Source organism: Protopterus annectens, chromosome 7.part0 (assembly GCF_019279795.1).
Source record: "Protopterus annectens isolate FY-2018-M chromosome 7.part0, PAN1.0, whole genome shotgun sequence".
Classification (NCBI taxonomy): Eukaryota; Metazoa; Chordata; order Ceratodontiformes; family Protopteridae; genus Protopterus; species Protopterus annectens.
This window is the reverse complement of record NC_056739.1, coordinates 1,705,755,699-1,705,778,563: the sequence shown is the minus strand read 5'-3', so window position 1 is coordinate 1,705,778,563 and position 22,865 is coordinate 1,705,755,699. Positions and strand designations below refer to the sequence as shown.

The window sequence follows — 22,865 nt, the reverse complement described above, 5'->3', positions numbered from 1 at the left end:
GTGTCGATAATGCATGCACTAGGTTTAGAAATTGATATAATGTTAATTAAGACTATGTTGAATGAATGTATCCTAGATAGCAGAATTCACCAAAGTAATGCACTAGAAATGCTGACTGAGGGACTTGTTTAGATGAAAGAAAATATATGTATGGGTAAGTAAATTTAGTAAAGGTTCACAGTTGCAATTAAATATCAGTTTGCATGGTATTACAAGCTCAGCCAATAACAGGATGTCAGAATTAAACCATGTAACCTGTATTTGTGACTTAAACATCTTAACCATTATGCTAATCCTACCCCTTTTGGCAGGGTTTTAATTAAAATGTATACAATTCCTGCTGGAAGATCAGCTAAAATGATTGAAATTGGTACGTATCAGTGAGAAAATAACTACTTAGTTTCATTTTGTGTGTTATTTGGTTAAAGCCACATTTATTATCAGCCATTCAGAGTAGGAGATTCTAAGTTTATTTCCAGGGCTGCCAGAATGCAGCTGCCTTTCTTGATAAGCTGTGATTGATTTGCAAGAGGGAAGAGTCACTGTGTCTGGATAGGCAAGTCTGACCTTTTGAAAATAACTGCAGCTTTTAAAATATATAGTGAAAGTTAAAGGGGGATGTGTCAAATAGAGGGCACTGGCTGCAAGAATGAAAAACCTGTAGAAGGCAATATACAAAATGAAAGAATGTAAAAAGCCTACCTATCTACCCACACAAGGATAAAGAGAAGTAGAATGCTGCACCCAAGTGAAATAAGCACAATATTTCAAAAATTCCAATAGTGTTCTCCAACCCAAGAGAGTAAATTGGTGTTTGAGTCTGATAAGTGAACTGGAAGAAGCTTTGCACTGCTGTTTATACAAAGCATCCCTTCTACTGCCTTGAGAAAATGTTTGTATAGTTAATATGCTGTGCCATTATTCATGCAAAGGGAAGATTAATATAATTTTAAATGACACCAGTAAATATTTTAGTGTCATTAAATGAGATTACTATTGCCTACAGGAAGATAGATGTGGTTTTAGACAACATGATGTGGGAAGGTCTGATTGACCAAAAAAACTACAATTATTTGAAAGTAACAAAACCTAAAATACCATCAATATTTGGAATCCCCAAAGTCCATAAGGATGAGATGGACTCCCTGCTCAGACCCATAGTGTCAGCAGATGGGTCTAAGACTTTGCCTTTAGCAAAATTTGTTGATGCTAAGCTTAAAAAATTGTGGCTGAAGAGAAGGCAGATATTGAGGGATTCATGGGACTTCCTAAGGGAAATTAAGGATGAATTATGGAGTGATGAAATAAAATTTGTAACAATAATTGTCATTGATTTGTTTTCCTGCATCCCACACAATGAAGGGATGAGAATGTTGGAAGAAATAATTTTTGAAGATGGAAAACTCACTAGAAATGAGCAGATAGTATGCTTGAATTTAATTGACTTGGTTTGTTTGTGTCTTTCGGCTTTTCCCGGTTAGGGGTCACCACTAATGATTGGCAGTTGATTTTTACGTACCGGCTTGCCAGGCCGGACGCACAACCTTCAACGAAAGTACGCCCATTCACGCATGTCTCCACGCAGAAGACGCTCTAGCTGAGAATCGAACCGGACAGCGTCTTACTTGCTCTTAAGATACAATTTTATATATTTTAATGGTGAGTTCTACCAGCAAATACAAGGTGTGGCAATGGGAGCGGCCTGCGCTCTGACCTATGCAGACTTAATTTTAGCTAGGTGGGAGGAGAAATTTGTTTTAGGGTCCAAGTATGCAAGCCAGTGGAACCTCTATAGGAAATTCCTTGATGACTTAGGCATTTTATGGAATGGGAGTGTAAAAATTTTAGAGGAGTTTTTATGTTATACATCTTTTTTAAAGTTCACATATAATAGCAATGAAATGTTGCAGTTTTTAGATATAGAAATTTTTAAGAAAGAGGCCAAGTTTTTGTTCAAAGATTTATAGAAAGAAAACATTTTCTAATTCCTTTCTTCATTTTAATAGAGCACATCCTGCCTATTACAAGAAAAATATTAAAGGACAATATGTCCGAGCAAGCAGAATGGTATCAGAAGAAGTAGATTATGAAGAAGAAAGCAACCTACTTGAACTTCTCTTTAGAGCTAGAGGGTACGCTGACAGCCTTATTGTAGAAGGTAAAAGAGAGGTTGCAGTGGGCAGAAAGTCAAAATTTAAACCTATACTAGGTACAATAGAGGAGATTCTGCCAGGGTATATAGTTACAGAGGAAGGAAATTTTGGTAAGGCACTAGTTTTGGAGTTTAATGGCTGTGCAGGATGTATTAAAAAGGTAATCGAAAGTGAATGGGAAAAGTTTCTTAGTTTTACTGACTTAGGAGAATGTAGCAACCAACCCCTTAAAGTGGTCTACAGGAACTCCCAAAATATAAAGTTTTTATTAGAAAATGCTTACAAAACTGGAAGTGGTGATAAGAAAAGGAAGGGAACATATAAATGTGGAAGATGTACCCCAGTGTATTTACATATCAAACAAGGCGAGAATATTCCTTCCAAGTAGGAATAAATGGATAGAAAGTGCACAATTTTATAATTGTGAATCTAATGGACTGATTTACCTAACTCTGTGTGGGGAATGTGAATCCTTCTATGTCGGAAAGATGGAGAGAAAATTGAGGAGAAGGATTTATGAGCATCATTACGATATCCAAACTAAAAAAAGAGTCTAATGCTGTTTACAAACATACATTATGTCACAGAGCGTATTATTCTTTCTTTGTATTTGAACAGATAAAGAAGGAAGTTAGAGGGGGCTATGGGAGTAAAAGATTGAATATAGGGAGCTATGGTGGCAATTGATTTTGGAAGCCACCAGCCCACCAGGACTTAATGGCTGTACCTCCATAGCCCCCTTACTAAAATTAAGAGCTGCTAAGCTTTGAAAAAAGAAATTGTGTTTTGTTCATTCACATTAAATATGTCATTTTAGAAAAGAACCACTAGAGGGAGTAAATACATTTTAATGTTTTAACATGCATTCCATAACTAGTGAATTTTAACAGAATTAAACATTTTATTTAGTTAAATATGTTAAGCTGTGAAATATTATGTAATTTTTTTGTGCTTTCACCATTTTATACTGTCACCTTTTAGATGTTCTTTATGCTTTTACAAGGTGTAATTTATTTTATGTACTTTCAATGTTTTAAATCATAAGGCACTTTGCAAGTCACACTTGGTCACAATTAATCAGGAAAATTGAGAATTTTTATTGGTTGTGGTTTTAATTGGTGGAATATTTTGAGGTATATATATATATATATATATATATATATATATATATATATATATATATATATATATATATATATATATATATATATATATATATATATATATATATATATATATATATATGTGTGTGTGTGTGTGTGTGTGTGGTTTTGACTGAAGCTTTATGTACATGATGTGATAAAAACTCCACAGCATTAGCAGCATGTACAAGTAAAAAATATATATTCCACAGTAACACAATATCCACAGTCAAGCGCTTTCATCCATCTGGACTTCTTCAGAACTCAATCAGATCATCTGGCAGTTCTAGATGGAGCATAACATTCACTTGCTTATTTCAGGTCATTGGTACATTAAAATAATAACAGTTCACTCCTGGTTTGTACCATAGTCTTGTATTATCTTGTATGTGTCTTTCAACAGACCCAGATACATACAAGATAATACAAGACTATGGTACAAACCAGGAGTGAACTGTTATTATTTTAATGTACCAATGACCTGAAAGAAGCAAGTGAATGTTATGCTCCATCTAGAACTGCCAGAAGATGTGATTGAGTTCTGAAGACTTGACTGTGGATATTGTGTTACTGTGGAATATATTTTTTTTTACTTGTACATGCTGCTAATGCTGTGGAGTTTTTATCACATCGTGGAATAAATTGTGTTTCATCACTCGAGTGACTTCCTTGTTTTTCCAGCATACAGAGAGTGTTCTTGGTGTCAGTTGTTTCTCTCTGTGCCAGTTTTTGTTTCATGAAGCTTTGTGTATCTGATGAAGTCTGACTGAATAAGACAAAAATGCTGTGATTTTAAATGTGTTTATGCTTTTCAAACTACCATTAAACTAGCTTATTTTTTGAACTGCAAGGCAGTACTGAGTTCCTTTTCTGTGGTACCTGACTTTGTCTTGGTTTAAAGTTTATCTGCTGGGTGCCAGTTTGAGTTTTTTGGAGTAATATGCTGTTTATTTCTTGGGTTGGGATGGTCTTGTGTATCCTAATAGGAGATAGGGTTCAGCTGGAGCAATATTACCTGAAAGTTTATAAAGTGTTATGAAAAGTGATACTAACAGATTATTAAGGACCTATGCCACGGTGGTACGGCGGTAGCGTTGTTACCTCACAGCAAGAGATTCTCCCGTTCGATTCTCGGCTTGGCTTGGGAGTGCCTTCTTTGTGGAGTCTGCATGTTCTCCCTGCAGTTGGGTAGCGTTCGAAAGAATGCGTGCGTAAATGGGCTTGCCTTTGTTGAAGGTTGTGCGTCGAGCTGGCACCTCGGCGTTTCGTAAAAAATCTCCTGCCAATCATTAGCGGACCGGAGTTCCGCTGTGGTGACCCCTTACCAGGAAAAGCCGAAAGACAAACAACAGCAACAACCTGTAACAGAAATACAAAGAGTGTAAGTAGTACAAATATAAACTTTAATATGGCACAATTTGAATTACTAGTTTGGAGTGGTAATGGTCTGATTGAAAATAAAATAAAAAAACAGGATGAGATACTGACATATTTCTAGAAGTAATGCACAGATAATATTACAGGAAATTCTAATGAGTTGTAAAGAAAAGTGGGAAGAAATGTTTTTTGTTGGAGAAGGAGAGGGAAAGAAAGGAGTCTTCATTTTAATTAAAAGAGGTCTGGTAATGAAGATTAAGGCAAAAAATTGAGAGAGGCAGGAAAACTTTATAATGGTGAGAGGTTGTTGGCAAGGTGTATGAATTATACTGACTGCACTATAAATTCCACTGAAAACAGTGAGACAAGGTATAAATAATATTATGGGAGATGTTAGAAGCTTTCATCAAGAATGTACAGTGTTAGCTAGAGACTGGAACACTATAGGAACTAAGGATGATGTCTGTGGAGGCCCAAAAATGTCACAGAATACCATTTGGGGGAGACACTTGGAGGAATATATGCATGTATTTGGTCTTATTCGTGTAATAAAAATAAGACGCATTTAAGTGGAATGTGTACATTTTCAGCAAAATATGGTTGTGAGACAAGGTTTGATGTTTAGTTCTTCTTTCGGCTTTTTCCGGTTAGGGGTCGCCACAGCGGAACTCTGGTCCGCTAATGATTGGCAGTAGATTTTTTACAGGTGCCGAGGTGCCAGCTCGACACCCAACCTTCAACGAAGCCACACCCATTCTACGCATGTCTTTCGAATGCCACTCGACCGCGGGGAGGATATGCAGACTCCACACAGAAGGTGCTCCAGCCGAGAATCGAGTGGGAGAACCTCTTGCTGTGAGGCAACAACACTACTGCTTCACCACCGAGGTTAGATAATTGTTACATATTAAAAGAATACTGTAATATGGTCCAAACCATGAAAATGCTTCCACTGATACTGTCATACCATGCACCTTTACAAATTGAATTTTTAAAGTAAGTAAAAGGTCTTTTGGGATAAACATTGGCATTTTCCAGTACTACATCTGAAATGCAAACCATTTAATGGTTGGATAGATCAAACGTTACTTGAAATTTTATTAGATTTGAACATAAGCAGTAAAGACCTTGTAAAGAATTGTAATAGTTGTGGTCACAATGAAAGTAAATTTGATATGGAGTAATAGTCACAGTAGTTATTGAGGGCTTAAAAACTAAGGGGTTTACAGAAGGTAAAAAGATTTTGTAGAACACAGTAGTTGAAGTGCAATTGAAAGAAGCAAGGATGCGTATGTAAAAGTACTTATAAAATATGAATGAACATAGTGCAGTGGTTTGAAGGTAGATATTTTTTACAGTAACCTTAGAGCAAGCAAATTGTTGTCTCAATGTTTGAGACATCAAAAGGTTGAAAGTATATAACAAGAAGCGGGAATTATGCGACTAGTAGGGTAGAAGTGGAGTCAGGAAAAATTATGAATGTAATGCAAAAATATAGGAAAATGTAGAGGCTGAGAGTAACACAATGGAAATGGTAACATATCTGAGACAATTACAACTTCCTCGGTTAACAGAAGTAGAAAGGGGAACATTAACATCAACAATAAAGGAAACTGAAACTGAAGAAACATTGAAAAACCAGAACACAGGGAAATCCTAGTAATGATAGAATTCCAATGGAAGTGTAGAAAAAGAAGCAGGAGGTAATAAAAGTCTGGCTAGTATGTTTTAGGAATATTTATCTAGGGGATGTGTCCTTGACTTGGAAAAAAGTAGTAGCAGCAGTTATACTAAAGGAGGGGAAAGATCCTGCTGATCTGGGGTCATGCAGAGACCCTTTTCTGTTATGAAACATGACTACAAAGTGTTTACGACAGTTTTGACAAAGGAAATAGCAAAGGATATTGCAAAGAATATTAGACATGTATCAGTATGGGCTTGGTGAAGGTACGCATACATTTGACAATATTAACATAACCCTTATGATTCAAAAGGATTCAGTGGACAATAGTTCAAATACTGAAAATGTGTTTACAAACTGAGTTGGTAATTTATGGGGAGATCTCTTGAGGCATGTGAGTTCCCACAAACAAGGACAATATTAATCTTTAATACCTATAGAGGAACTCAAGCTGTGGTGAAGTGGAGCAGTGAGCTGTCTAAAGTGTTCAGCCTTACAAGAGGAACAAAGCATGGGGGCTGTCCAGTTTAACATCATAGGATGTTACTAGGCTATTGGCCCTGAGGCCCTTATGAGCCTATCCAAGAGTTTTTGCCATGTTTAGACAAGTCAGCAGCCAAATCCCCTGTCCAGCAGGGACACAGGTGGAATCCCAGGGGTGTATTTTCGGTTTCCCATCCAGTTGTCCAGGTTGCGCTTAGAAAGGGATAATGAGGTACTCTGCTTGACGTAGAGAGGAAGTTTATTCCACAGATAGAGGAGTCTTTGGGACACAAATTTATCCTGCCAACAAGTCCTACTGATGTTACAGACCAGGTTGAGGTTGCACGTACGGGTTACTCGAGTGGAGCTTGACTTGCAGACATGCAACAGTCCCATCAAGGCGAGGTCTGAGATTGCTTTATATGCCAGATAGATGTCACCTCTGAGGAGTTTGTATGAAAGTGAGTAGAGGAACAGGGCTTTTAGCCTGTCTATGTAGGGTATATGTTTGAGGCCCTGGATTCTCCTGGTGAGGAACCTCTGTGGTCTCTGCAGCTGCTGCATGTGCTTTGCGAGGTACATGTCGAAGGAGGCGTTGTACCATTACTCTTTTCTTTTAGCAAGGGAAATAAAACATCCAAACATAATTGGCTGTAAATGGAGTAATACTAATGAGAAAATAGTATTTTTGCAGATATATGTTATCAATCCGGAACAAGATATAAAAATTATACTTGATAAACTGAACTATTATGGCAGGATCTAAAGTAAATGAAGCAACAACAAAGACTGTAGCAGTGGATTATGCCCATATACCTAACTTGGTGAAGAACACCCCTTTTTGCGGGGTCACAAGATAAAATATTTGGGAAGTTTGTTGAAGTGGGATGTTGAGCAAGCAGCTAAAGAAATGTGGGAAAAAATTGCTCAGAAAATCATAAGATAAGATTTTGGAAATTGTTACTTATGAACTTCAACAGTAAGATACAAATGATTTATACATTACATCTTCCCACTGCTTTTATATTCTACCCCTTAATTTATTATACTGCAGCATACTAACACTTACATTAAACTCATAATCTTCGAGCAAGACAAATCAGTAATTCTGTGTGTAAGACTAAGACTATTTTCTGTTTTTTTGGCCTTACAGAAAATACCACGTACAAGTGGCTAACTGTACAAAAAATGCGGTCAGTGATTAGAGTTGCCATTATTTTGGATGCTTAAAGGGGGATCTTCTTACTGAGACATGAAACTGCAGGCTAAACCATCAAATAAAAAATAATTATTTTTGTATTATTTCAAAAATACTCTGTGATGTGCACTGTTGGTTGTTTATATGGTAATAGGATTATTTACGTGTAGTATCACAGCTTTCTGTAACACTTGTTGAAAAGTCAGAAGATATGGCAAATATCTTGATATTTTATAAGAAAAATGTTTCAGGGCCCCCTCCCTTCCAGAACAGTACTACCCAAATCAGGACTGCTCAGCAGAAAGAGAGAGAGAGAGAGAGAGGAACAGGTGATAAACCCTAGCAACTAGGTGGTGTGATTCCATTGATCTTCCTCTCTGCATTAAAGGCAGTTTAAAATGGTTTCACAACACTCTACCTTGCCCCTCTTTTTTTTTCTTTAGTAGCAGCTGCTGCTATCCGTAGCACTGATTGCCTGTGTAAGATTGTGGGTAGTACCTGACAAGAAAACTACAGATTTCCTTGTGTTTGTGGTATGTCGTGCAGGCAGAGACAAATTCTTCTGCCAAAATAATGCAAGGTGTTAAGTTAAAGTGGTTGGCTTTCCCTTTCTTTGATTCCAAGGCACTGAAATGAAAGTTTTATCAAGTAGTCAGATTTCTGGTACCTAATCAACACTAGAACTATATTGTTGGGATAAAGAAACCTAAGGAATGAGTTAAATTGTAGGAGCGGGTGGAGTTTTAAGCAGACTCCATCAAAGCGGCTGGCTCACTTTATTGCCATCTCTTATGGCAAGTACAACAAGACAGTTGAAGGCCCTTTAAATGCACACTACACTAGCTCTGCATCAGTGTTTGCATCATGTTTTAAAAATTATTCAACTTAGGATATTTTAGAAGCTGCATTTTAGACTACTCTACATACATGTAATAAATACTACAAGCTAAAACTGCAGCATGTTTGCAAAAAAATATTCAACTCATAATGTTTAGCAGCTGCTGTTTAGACTGCTCTACACAGATTTACTAAATATTACAAGACAGAAACACATCCCTATTATAGGCAAGATGTGGCATGACTGTGCTGCAAGAGGATCCTGCAACTGCCTTCTTCTTTTTTTTTCCTCTCTCTCATTCTCTCTCTCTCTCAATCCAGTCCCTGTCTGTACCAGTTGACACATTCTTTCCTTATCATTTGGATGAGAGTCAGTGTACATTATTCAGGCAGCCATCAGGGGTGATTTGAGATTTTTTTGTATATAGCCCTACACATGTACGGTTCAGGCTACCCACAGACGACTGTGTAATACGTTAATCATGCTGGATGTCCCCCCACTTTTGTGAGGGCATTCCCAGCAAGGAGCCCTGCCAAGAGACACTGTAGGCAGTCCCTCCTAGATTCCATCAGGGGCAGTCATGCCAGCACGTATCCAGCAGCATGCCCAACCCTCCTTCCCTGAGAGAGAGGTGAGTGGTCTTTGATCCTTCACTCCTCCTTCATCACTGCATGGCTTCTTCAGTACCAGGCACACTAATCAAACCCCCACTGCCTGGGAAATAGTCAATGCTGTTTTCATGTAAGCTATAGAGCTGGGTAGGGAATCTTGTAGCTGCTGCCCTAGATTTCCTGTTATTGCTTGAGATTCTTCTCCATCATTCCATTTTAATATTTCACTGGAAGGCTGTTATATCTGTGTGCGTGCACTCCCCCTAATAGTAGATCTTCAACAAGCAGAGGTCACTGTGGCAGAAAGGCTACACACCCTCCACCCACCTATTGTTTATTGTTCACAGAGTTATTTTTAATACTTAGTACAAAATGAATGTAGTTACCTCCCATTGCTTTACTCACATACAGTTTGTGGCATGTTGAGGTTACCATAATAGCACTGCCCTATTACAATTTGTTCTAAAAAAAAAAGTCCTATCTGCACACTAGAGTTAGAATTGATTACATGTGCACCACCAGATGTCACTATTAATGTTGAGGTGAGGAGTGTGGGCTACTTGGTGGACCACAGAGGGCTAGTGTAGTCTACTTGAGGGACCATAGAGGACTAGTGTGGTCTACTTGGGGGATCGTAGAGGGATAGTGTTGTCTACTTGGATGACCAGAGAGCTATGAGGAAAAAAGCCAGAACCCGCGCAGCTGGTGAGTAATGAAAAAATTCTGATTTACTGCTTCCACGTACTCTTTTTCAAAAAGCCACACGTGTCCTTTATCTGAAAAAAAAATTCCTTCTGTAGGCTGGCAGAAGATATATCAGTAGAATGTTGTTTGTTAATATCATCTTTCGTTTACCATTAAATAACAGTGTTTTATATACCCCGTTTAGAATTCCACCACTAATGACATCAGTTTTCAAAAGAGTAAAAAAAAAGCTGAATATCAAAATACCCATTCCCAAGGTTTTTGGTGTTTCAAACAACAGTGAGACTTTGGGCCAAATTCGAAAAGGCTTGCTGTCAGTGTTAAGTGATCACTTACACTGAGAACAGCTGTTTTGGAGTCTGCCCCCATGTAAGCCTGTTCATACATAGGCCTTGCTCTCAGTGTTAATGGCTTGAGTGTAAATCTTTCAGAATCAGGACAGAAGTACACTAAGAGCAACCCTTTCTGAATCTGGCCCTTAGTTCCTTGATTTTTCTGCCTACCTTTTGAAAGTTAACATTCTTAATAGTGGCATTCTGGCTGGATCCTGTGTAATACAATAATGTGGAAACTCAGCAATATCATCAGAATTTATTTGATGTATGGAGGAGTCACTGTCATAATTTTCTTTTCTTTTATTCTGTTTTGTTTTATTGTGTTATTAATTTGTTAACAAGGTTAATCCACTAGGCGCAAGCCTCTTTTTCAGGGACAACTTAGTAGCACTATCTGGTTAAGTGACTTAGAGTTACACAATAAGCAATCAGAAGCTGAGGGAAGCAAACCCTGGACCACAGAGTGAAGAGCATTAGCAACTTACAGCCTTAATACTCTGTATTAAATTGATGCCGATATAATTGAAATGTGAAATGTTAGTGACCATTTAGATGTGAGGGGATTTGCCTTTCCTACGCAAAGATCTTATTTTCACTAGTGACCCGAGCCCTGTCTGACCAGCTAGGCAGGATGAGATGCTGCATATAATGGCTGCACTTCAAACATGTGAGACCTAATACTGTGAATCCCAGCACTTTGAAAAATAAATTGTGATAAAAAAGTGAAGTCTGAAATTATTATACACTTTAAGCAAGAATGCAGTGAGCTTAGGCTTGGTAAATATTTCTCTATATTTGCACTTACAGTTCTGCTGCTCTAAGAGTGGCATTTGTGGTCCTCAGAATTTCATTAGGCACCCATTACTAGTTTTCCTAATTTCATTTACTTTTTTGTTGTTAACTGGGTAACCACTACACTTGACCAAGTCTCTTTCTTCAGTTTTAACCTGGGAGCACTACCTGGTTATGCGCTTTCCTCGGTTGTAAGGTTTGTAAGTGTAGATTGAAATAAATCTGTTGTATAAAGCTCATTAGCAGTTCATTGGTTATTAAAATAAAACAGCTGTGGTGCAGATAGTATCAAATAATTTACAACTATGTTTGTCTTCAACAAACTGAAGGAGTAGCATGAAAAATGAAAGTTGATATTACTTTTAGCAAATGCAGTTCAAAAGTTAATGAAAATCTGAGATGGTCCAAGTTTAGGAGTTTTTAAGTGAAACTTGCAAGCTATGTTTTGATGTAACATGGAAAGTATCTGTCTCCCTTTCCCCATCTTTATTCCTCCTCGGAGCATCAGATCTGGGTACTGTTAGCAGCTCAGAGCTTGCAATGCTTTATTAGTGGTACTTGCCCAGAAGTGTATCACAAGCAGATGGAAACAAAAACCTCCACCAGAGTTAAAGGAAATAGCATTGGCTACAAATTGTGCAGGAATGCGGGAGAAAGTCGAGAATGAATGGGCAGTGGACATAAAGTTGTTATGTCTCGGATCTTCTGGATAAGCTCTGCAGTTAAAAATGTAGTTTACATAGTGTACTAAAAACACAGACTACTATTATTTTACGGGCATTTTGTTTTTTTTTGGACAACATTATACTAGGTAGTCTTATGCTTAATGCTGTTGTTGACGTTTGTTGGCTGTTGGAAAAAACACATGTATTTTGATTGCATTGCTGTTAATGTTTATAAAAAAATTACTGGTGGAAGAAAGAAAGAAAAATGAATATCAGAATATGTAAAATGTTTTCACTTCTTCACTAGGGTACATGTAGCAAAGAAGCTTCAAGTCTGATTTTTGACTACCCAGAATAAATAAGCACTCGAATCATATCTTCCCTGTAAATGAAGGCCCATTTATTAAACTACTGAAAGTCTCATAGAGCAAAGGGCACACAACAGAAGAAGTCTTCCATTACAAGTCCTTTTGCAGTTTCTTTCAGGTTAGCTTAGTTCCCCATGCATGCTCAGAGTGTTGGGGAAAAAAATGGATGTTTAGAAACATTAGGGTCATGTGGCCTACCAAAACACTGCAGGAGGATGAAACTTGTTGGGTTCCCTTTAAAAAAGATATTAACACCAACAAGAAAAAAAAATTTTCTTGAATTTGCAAGAATTTGCAGTTCACTGTCTGTATATGTAATCTCAAAGTACAAGTCTAGGTGAATTTAAAAAGCCACCAGTTGAATGAGAGAGAAAATCTAATTACACAGTGCCTTGATATTCATCTCAATCTCTTACACTAAACTTGCTAAATTGGTGTAGGATGTTTATGCCAAAAAACATTGACAAAGATTTTACTGTTTAATAATGCATATTTAAAGTAAACATTTGTTCTCTCACCCTGCTGTTTTGTTATTTCCCAAACAGATTTTAATTCAAGCAGAAGATCGTGTTCACCGCATTGGACAGAGCAGTTCAGTAAACATTCATTACCTAGTAGCTAAAGGAACAGCAGATGATTTCTTGTGGTAAGAATCTCCCATCTTTAATCATACTGTACCTTTTACATATTTTTTATGCGTTTAAAATAGTTTGGCAGGGTAAAACTGTTGGACTTGCTGTATCATTTTATTTGTTTAATCCTTTTGGTTGGAGCTGTAACTCTCAACTGTCCAGAATTTTGCAGCATGCCATTTTTTGCTTCATACTTTTGGTGTGTTCCTCACAAAATTTGTGGCTTTCTGACAAATCACTGAGGATTGAAATCACTAAATAGTGATAAAAATTTGAGTTTCTGACTTTGTAACCTTCAGCAAATGCATGCTAATATAAAACCTTTTATTCCAGCAATTTTCTAAGTTTATAAGAGCACTAAGAGGTTGAGAGATGTGGCCTGAGCATATCTTCACTACATGCCTGGAAATAGAAATGCCAGTCATTATTGTTGTCATTATAATGTTTTATTGTGTAGTTAGCTGCAAAAATTGTAGATTAAAAACCTTTTTTTTTTTGTAATTGCAAAACTGGGTCTACTACAAGCACCTGTATTCCGGGCGCACAAAAGCCCCTGTCTCAAAGCTAGAGACTCTAGTGTCTTGTAACTCGCATGGGCTGCCTGTCATGTTCAAACTCAAATATGTGTTCAAGCCAGGTGTGGTAGTCAAGCAGAGAGAATGAAGCTACTGCAACTTACTCGAGCCGTTATTCGAGTTCAAGCAAGGTAAGTGCAGCAGATGTGGGGTGGGAGTGTGTAGCCTAGTATTTTAGACATCAGTCAGGAAGAGGGGATATAGGGTTAGGGAGTGATCCTGGAATTTAGGTTGGGGGGATGGAATTTTAAGTTCAGGGTGTGGTCTGGGACTTTAAGATTAGGAAGGGTGGGAATGAAGGTTTTAGGTTAGGAAAAGGTTGTATATTTTAGGTTTAGGAAGGGGGATTAGAGTTGTAGGGTTAGGGAGTGAGGAATCGGGTAGGAGTTTTAGGGTTAGAGTTAGGGCTTTAATTGGTCTATGTAGTTTAATAGGGTCAGGTGTTGGGATGGCTAAGTAATTAAGATTGGACTGTTGGAATTTTGGGAACTTACCTTGGCTGCAAACAAGCAAGTATGTTGTGAGCTACTAGCAAGTGAGCACTTGCAGTTGATCTGGCAATATTTAAAAACACATGCAGTAGTAAGTATTTTTAAAATTCAGAGAAAGTCATTTCTTTAACTACTTAAACAGATAACAAATAAAGTGAAACTTTGCAAGAAGAGTGTAAACTATCACAGTAGCCCTAAAGTTGAAGGCTTTATGGGCTTTCCTTTTAAGTGGCAAATGCCCAAAGTAGAGGGAAATGCAAGCACATCTGATATTCTGGTTGGAAGAGTGAGATAAGTCTGACAGAAATAGCAACATTATCCGACAACACATATCTTGATTCCACAGTTAAAATTCTTTAATAGAATATAACCTGGCAAATTTACCAAAAATGAAATTATTTAATTTGTCTATATGATTGGTAAAATACAGACTGCTGTCTAATTCTTAATCCAGATGAGTAGATGTATTTATTTAATTATTTTATTTTACATTTGTTAACCGGGAAATTCCGACTGGACCAGGTCCATTTTCAGCGGAGGCCCGGGGAGAAAAGCTCCAGCATCAAGTTATACAAATACAGTACATCCAACATAATGCACAAAACAGGTTACATCGTGTATGCAAGAAATTAATAAAAACACTCCAGGTAAAAGAAGATATAGAACATGGGTAAAAAGACAAGAAAATATATCAGGTAAGATTCTACAGTTAAAAGTACCCCTTTCAGATGAACAAGCCTATAGGGGATCAGAGATCCAGCATGTGATCAGAGAGGAGTTTGGGGAGTTAATAGTAGTATGGGTAGGGTTATGTGATACAAGGGCATAACCAGGTATTAAGAAGGTGCGATTTGAGGGAGTTTTTGAGTATGGATGTGGAGGGGGCAGTGGACACGGATAGGGGAAGAGTTCCAATTTCTGGCAACGGTGTGGGAGTGGAGTGCTTTCCCTGCATTATTGTTAGCCTTGGTGATGGAGAGGAGAGATTTTTCACTGGATCTTGAGTATAGACAAGTAAGTAGGTTGGATAATGAGGGTTTTTTTCAGGATATTTGAGAATATTGTAGGCTGTGCCCAGCTAGTGATAGTTAAGTAGCTGTGGTAGCTCAAGCCATTTTAGTTATTTTAGTGCAGCACAGTGATGGGTTCTATAGGTTGAGTTAGTAGCAAACTTGCCTAGTTTATGACCAAATTGTCCATATCAATAAAATAATCATTTAGATTTTCTAAAAAAAATAGCCATCATTTTGGAAATGTCGATTTTCTTAGAAAATCTGCAGGTCCAGTGTTGTAATTTAAAAAAAAATCCTCTTGTAGTAGTTTTAGGCTATAAGATGCTGGGCTGTGGAAAACTGATTTAAAGATGTTCTCTTTATTTCCTCCTGATAACACATTTGGTCTGCAAAATGTGTTTTTGCCATTACCTGGAAAATGTGACCTTTTCGCTGCTGGAATATAAACATACGATTACATTATATGACTCTTAGCTTTTCCTGGCTCCACCTTTTTGTTAAAGTGCATTTCAGAGGTAATAGTGCTTAGACCATTAAAGCATTGTTCCTTAGATAATGATAGGTGGAAGAAATGGTTTAATTACTTTTGCTTTGGGAAAGCACACATGATCAGAATTTAATTTTAACATTTAATCATTACATTGGAATTTCTATTATTGTAAAACAAAGGAATGGCATTGTTTTAATTAGATAATCGTCTTGGATCATGAACAGTCCTCACTGGACACTCAACATTTGCACAGTAGGGTTTTAATCTACTGGTAAAGCCCACTGAAAAATGAGAGCACCTAATCTGGCAGGAAATCACTTTGTGGAAAGTGAAATCTTCTCCAAGAGCTGCCATTTCCTTTCCTCTTGCTAACTGCAAATATTTCCAGCTAAACTGACTAAAGAAAGGAAAAACATATAACTGCAGCAGCAGTTACATGGGCCAGTCTTTTCCCCTTTGCTCTGCAAGGCTCTAAGAATGCCATGGTTAGTAAGCAGGGAAAATAAATCAATACACAAATAAGTAAATAAAGTAATCTAAAGCAAGTTACCACAACAGCAATTACAAGGAATTGCCTTTTACTTTTCTCTCACTTACCGGGCTTAAATAAAACCATGGTTAGTGAGTGGAAAAAAAAGAAAAAAAAACATTTAACATAAATGACTGCAGTAGCAATTACAAGGACCTATTTTGACGTTGTGGGTGAAGGGTGGGATTCTAGTGTGTAGGTGACAAAAATGACCTGAAATAAATTTATTTTCTGTATTCTGTTATTTTATGTAAAGAGTGGATTGTCAAAATGCTAGGAACATTAATGTGTGTGTGTGTGTGTGTGTGTGTGTGTGTGTGTGTGTGTGTGTGTGTGTGTGTGTGTGTGTGTGTGTGTGTGTGTTAGTTACATGTGGGGGAGTTTATGTGTTTCTCCACTAGTCTGCATGTGTGATATGGTATATAGCTGACTTTCTGTGCGTCTTTCCACCTGAGTTGCGGTATATGTAGGACAGATTTTGAAAAATTACTACAAAGTGTACACAAGGTGTACACCTCAAAGAAATAATTTCCTCTTCACAGCCCCACCACAGTGCTTTAGCGTGAAGATGAGCAGTACTACTGTGGGTTGTATCTGAGGATGTAGTAAATGCTTGCAGTAAAACTTTATGCATATTCAGAGAATCCCTTTGCTGTGTGAAGAAACATGGTCACTCATGCTTGCATGTATCAAATGAACACTGCCAAAGGCTTGTTCACTTATCAAGGTAGGGATGAGTGCAGGGGGATTTGAGGGGACAGGTATTGTTGAGGTTGGGTGTTTGTATGTGTGGGGCTGTGTGTGTGTGTGTGTGTGTGTGTGTGTGTGTTTGTGTGTCTGGCAGGTAACAGTAGACGGTTAGGTGTCAGTGTGTCCACCTGTGCAATGGGGGCTCTGCGTGTGTGTGTGTGTGTGTGTGTGTGTGTGTGTGTGTGTGTGTGTGTGTGTGTGTGTGTGTGTGTGTGTGTGTTTATGAATGTGTGAATGTGGTGGGGGGGAGGCTCTCATATCTCCACACTTGTAGACAACACTGGAGAAATCGCAAGGTACCAGAGATGATGTATATACTGTGCCTTAAAGGCACTGAAATAATCACAGAGCAAAGTGTGCAGTATGAACGATGTGGATGGGGGGAACACTAGATGCAAGGGAATCTCAAAATAGTGTGCTATAAAGCCATTTAGTAACAGAGGGAAGACAGTGTGAGAAAGTTCTGGGACCCTAGACACCAGAGATACTCTCAATAGTGTGCTGTAAATGCAATAAAAGATTCAAATCGTCCTCCTCCCACAGGTAATATAAGTCCTCTGCGCCACCATTAGACATCAGGGATACTGGAAAATATTACTTAAGTGATTAAGCAAAAAGGACAAATATGTAAAATAAAAGAGGAGGAAAGGCTTCAATCCCTGCACCCTTGATACAGGAAGCAGCAGCATTAACCCACTAAACTAACTGGTCAGGTTGGTTTGTACATAATAATGAGTATGAAACTAATGTCTACCATGATTTATTGAATGCAGTACTGCATGAGTTATGAGGGACAGTGGGAGGGTTCAGTACAAAACCATGAAAAACACTAGACAACACCAGAGAGGTTATTCAACCTGTTACTGGGACTCATTTTTGTCATCAGTATGCACTCTTTGAATACTAACAGGTATGACACTACTTCTGGCATTATTGGCAGACTGTAAGGTTCTGTGATTTACAAGGGCAAGAAAAAAAAAGAAGAGACATTGGGATGTTATGTCAGGTCTTGCATAAGTAAGAGATAGAGTGAATGGGGCTGCCTATGCCAACAAAATACATGGGCCTACTAACGTTTACTATTGTAAAGGAAGGTGCTGATTAGCACTAGTGGTAGTTAGGGGCAATTCAGAGTCATGCATATTAGCTGATAATGTGGTCTTTCCTCATGGTGATTAACATGTATCTGAATTACAACTTGCCATTTTGTGTAAACTGACCGTTTTTACTGCAGCTCTTACTGCCAGTGAGGTTCTTTCTGAATCCCTGGATGTGTTTCTGCTTTTACATCTTTCTATTTCTGTCTGTATAGGAGAGTGCATGTGTGTAGACATTATTACTTATGTAACTTATATTTTGGATGTAAAATACTTTCTCCAATGCCATTTATATGTCCTACAGCAACTTTGAAACATTAGGTGGAAGAAAAACTGTATACTACTACTAACATAAATACAAAAAAAAATGAGCTCATTACCCAAGAGCACTAATGTTAGTGTAGTGGGTATCACAGGGAAATACATGGACATTGCAGAGCTGGAGAGGCTCTCCACCTGTGACATCGGGCCTCAAAATACCCGTGAACACTCTGTTATTTCTCTGTAATGCCTATCCTGTCAGGTATTATTGCTTGCATAGCATTACTGCCTCCTGACCAGATAGCTTGACTTAAGTTTGAGTTCCATGTTACAACATCCATATTGTGAAACTTTATTTTCCATTAATTCTGTTTGTAAGAGAGGCTGATAACCCCCTTAAGCCTCCCCCACCGCGAACTCTAAAAGGAAGGGGGTTCTTACAAAGAGAATTAACAGAAAATACCTGATTGTAGGTTCAGGGTATATGCTGCAAAGCATGAGCGGTACATTGTAAATGTCATGTATTTGGTGTGATGATCCCATTCTCAAAGCATTTTGGAAAGGGGTAGGAATTGAAAGATTGTGTCACTCTCCACAGCATTACAGCAAATTAAATCTGGTCCAAGTTTAACCACTTACATAAATCATTGAGACTGTACAGGGAAAGCAGATATGATCATCCCTTGCATTTTTGGTGTTGACAGCATTACAAGAATGATGAAAGCCTGCTGCATTGCTATAAATGTCTCCTTTGCAAACCTGAGTCACAATTAACTGAAACACAAAGCAGCAAACCAATATCCTCCAATAATTGTGAAATAACCTGAAAATAAAAATAACTAAAAAAATAATGATGAACACCCTTCCTTTTCCTGAGCACAAGGTGTGCCACATGCAAACACTGTTATGGTAATATTCTTCCTGTGAAATTACACAGAATTGGAGCAGGTGAATTAAGGTGTTTGCAACATTAAGCACTACCTTGTTGAAGTTGTGCAGCCTTGAAGTGAGTAATAGCAGCATAGTGAGGGTATAGCCACCTCCCATGGGTGCTGGAGGATGTTTTGCCCTTCTGCATTAGTTCATGTGTTTGTTTTATGATTTTATTAATTTTTATCTGTTGTTTCTCATTCATGAGTATTGGCATTATTTCAGGATTCATTGTTCAGCAGTTTGCACATTTAAGTCTTATATGTAATATTTTGTATTTCAGTAATTTGTAAGTTAGGACTGCAGAGTAGGCCCTTTTTTGTACATTAGGTATATCTTGAGTAACTAACGCATTATGTTTTCATATTTATTTGAAGTGCTGAATGACGATCTGAAACACTATCTCAGAAAAGTCAGATTAGTCCATAGAAGCACCTTTATATCTGGATGGCAGAGGAATTCTGGATCATGACAGTATGGATTAACTGAGGGCAGTGTTTAGTCAGATGGTTGCACCATTATTTGTTATGCTGATGAGCTTAATACTCTCTGGTGGGGGTGGGCATCATAAGTTTTCTGTATTTTATACAGATAGCTGACAGCACCACACATAACAAGTTCACAGCACAGTGGACAGCTGGCAGCATCTCTCATGACTAGTAATCTGTGAGACCAACAGAGAGTTACTGAACTTCACAAATAACAAAAAGTGGATTTAGCACCGGGATTACAAACAACTCGTTACTGGACCAGTCCCATATCAGCATCAGTGCAGAAACCCTGCATAAGGTCTGAAATAAAACTCTTGTATGGATGAGAAAGATGGGAAATGGAAACTGATGCTGCAGAAGTGATGGTCACAGATATGGAAAGTAAAATTAAAAAATGAAACAGACCCCCCTCCCCCCCAAAGTACATAGATAGTGGTGGTGATAATGGAGTAATGCAGTGATGCTGGACAGTACTGAATGTCTGATTGCAGTAATGAGGAGCTGGAATTCATAACTATATTTTAAGTGATCAATAAGGGCTATGTCAGTTGTAGCGTATTGTAGTGTACTTTGGGCTGGATCTGTAACACTGTGATTCATAGAAGCATTAGCACCATCCGTACTTTATGCTGCAGTAAGATGAAAGGAGCTTACTGACTGATGCATGACAGGTAGCACAGTATGCCACTACATTCTGCTATGCAACACCATCACTGTGCATGAGCTACATGTCTGAGGGCCCACTTGGACAGTAATGGAGAACACTGGACCACAGTAGTTCAGCTGTGTAACTGTGAGAGTGTTACAGTAGCAGCATAGATGTTCTTCATCTTCCCTTGCTGCAGTCCTGACTATTTAGGGTAGTATTCCAGTCCCAGTCGCCCCAATACCAGGTTGGTCACATGGGCGTTTTAGACTGACGCCAAAGACGCCAGCCAGGCTCGCGATGACCGGCCGCGACGCCATTTCGTCATTTGCTCAGTCTTGGTCCGCATGCAGAAATGCAGAAGCAGTGCAGGTTGGCGTGGAGATTTTCCTCAAACCGGAGTTTCAGACCCGAAGAGTTGGCTAGAATACCCGCTGGGAACATTTTGGTTTTTTCTTGCCTCAGTATTTTTGTGGGAAGCAGATACCGATAGGGATTATCATACATTGTGTATACCTTGTTTAGGGCTGAGCACACGTTGGTTGTTTTGGCTCTTGTGCTAGATTTTACAAAAGCGCACTATTAAGAGGAGGCTTGATTGTGCTAGGTTAGTGTTTGGAGGGAAGCGTATAATGGCTAATATGGATGGATGCCGGCCGCTTCATCAAAGCGCAAGGACAAACAAGTGAAGCCTAGGGGTGAGGAAGGGACCGCAGTCCGACGACGGTTCTTTAGGACGGCTCAGGTGAGCCAGAGGTTTTGCCAGGAGTCTCTATGGAGTCTCAGGCAGATACTTTACTGTTACAGGATGTGCCCCAGGCTGAGGGGGCTTCTTAAGGTAACTTCTCTCTCCCCAGGTTAGGGCCTCCCTTCTGTTGCCAAAAAGCTTTTTAGAGGTAGGCCAAGTTCAGCTTCTGTGGGGCTTCTCCCAGCATTTCGGGCTCTGTGCCTAAGAAACATATGCTTAAAATGGCAGAAGATTTGATTACTCTGATTAGAGGTTCTATGCCCCCGCCTGATAAGAGGCCTAGGACTTATTCTGACTCTGATGTGGATGATTCCACTCTACAGCTTCTCCTCCTGAGGATTTTTCATTTACTCTGATTCCAGGAAAAGGCTTAGGGAATTCTTGTTTTACCCCAGCATAGGCCCTTAGCTATTCCTCCTGTGTTGAATGAGTATTTGTTTAAGAGTCCTAGGGCCAGAAACTGTTTCTCAGGGGCCTAAAGGTGTTAAAGCTTCTGTGGTTAAAACCTGTACCTCCTGTAAGAAAGTATATACTTCTTCCACTCTAGCCATGAGGCGTGGAATTGTCAGTTTCATATGCTGAAATATCAGAATTATCTCCTTTCACAATTAAAATCTAAGGTGGATGCTTGGCGGAAGGTATTGAGATTTGGTTCATGTGTCTGAACAAGTGGGTAAGCATTCTTTGCAGTGTGGTTTTGATGCTGTTCAGGCAGTTCTGTTCTTCGCAGACATGCCTGGTTGAAGGATCAGAATTTAGCGTCTATGCAGACTGTTAAAGATTTTTGCAGGTGCAGCCTCCAAGTTTAGTAGAAATTGGCCTGCTAAGGGATGGACATATCCTGCTTATGGTTCCCAGTCTAGGTAGGTCTAGACGTGTAGGGGCAGGGGCCCAGGTCGCTTAGGCCTAGATCAGACAGTTCACCTGCTCAGACTTCTGGTGAGGGCAGGGGTCAGTCCTTCGTAAGCAGAACCAATGACCTGCCTTTTCAGCTGCCATTACAGATTTTATTTCCACAATGCCCCTTTCAAAGGCATGCCAGATGTTCCTCCTCCACAAAGAAAAGAGGCTCACAGAAAGGGGCTTGATTTTTTATTCTTTCCTAGTTAGTACCAAAGAGGGAACACGTGGAGACCACATTCAAATCTATCCTACTTGGACGACTGCCTGATTCTGGCTCAAAGAAAAGAAGACCTTCTACAGCATCTGAGATGCCTAGGTATTTCTGTGAACGAAATAAAGTCCTTCTGTGGTGAGACTGAATACAGCAGCCCAGATGACCTGCCTTCAAAAGGAATTCTTGTGGTGTGGTGGGAATGTCAACAAACAAGGGGACTCTCTGTGAGACCCGCCAGAGGCGAGTCATGTATTAAGCAGAATCCAATCGGATCCCCACGTGGAAAACTGGATCTTCATGTATTTCAATAAATTGACAGTGTCATGGGGAACTCCAGACATAGATCTGTTCGCTTCTCCACTAACCCACCAGCTGCCAAGTATTGCACAAAGGGGGGTTTTCATCACACAGCTGAAAGTGGATGCTCTGTCTTCAGTTTGAAAACTTTCATGTCTATGCCTTAGATTGGCCGCAACACTACTGGGTACCACCTTCACGAGTCTTGTAAAGAAGCCTCCATGGCCTTGTCAAATCTCTCTCTCTCTTCATCTCATTGGCATATTCTGTGTTGAAGCACAGCAGGTCTCAGCTTCCTCAACAAGTTTAGCTAGAATGTAGTACTAGGAGAGTGTAAAATGAAAATGGAAGATTTTTTTTTTTTACACAGCACAGCAATTTGGGAGACTTCAGAGCCTAATTTGAGATAAAGATTCATGCTGCAGCAATTTCAGCTCACTATGATTGTGA

General features: G+C 38.9%; 1 protein-coding gene across 1 annotated transcript in view; it reads left to right on the top strand.

The window, feature by feature from the left end:
* The window catches only part of SMARCAL1 (SWI/SNF related, matrix associated, actin dependent regulator of chromatin, subfamily a like 1), a 911,772-nt gene that overhangs the window by 760,618 nt on the left and 128,289 nt on the right, over window positions 1-22,865 (top strand). The window contains exon 15 of the mRNA XM_044078228.1: window positions 12,894-12,994. Within this exon, the coding sequence (XP_043934163.1) occupies window positions 12,894-12,994 (101 nt within the window). The remainder of the gene's footprint in view (window positions 1-12,893; window positions 12,995-22,865) is intronic.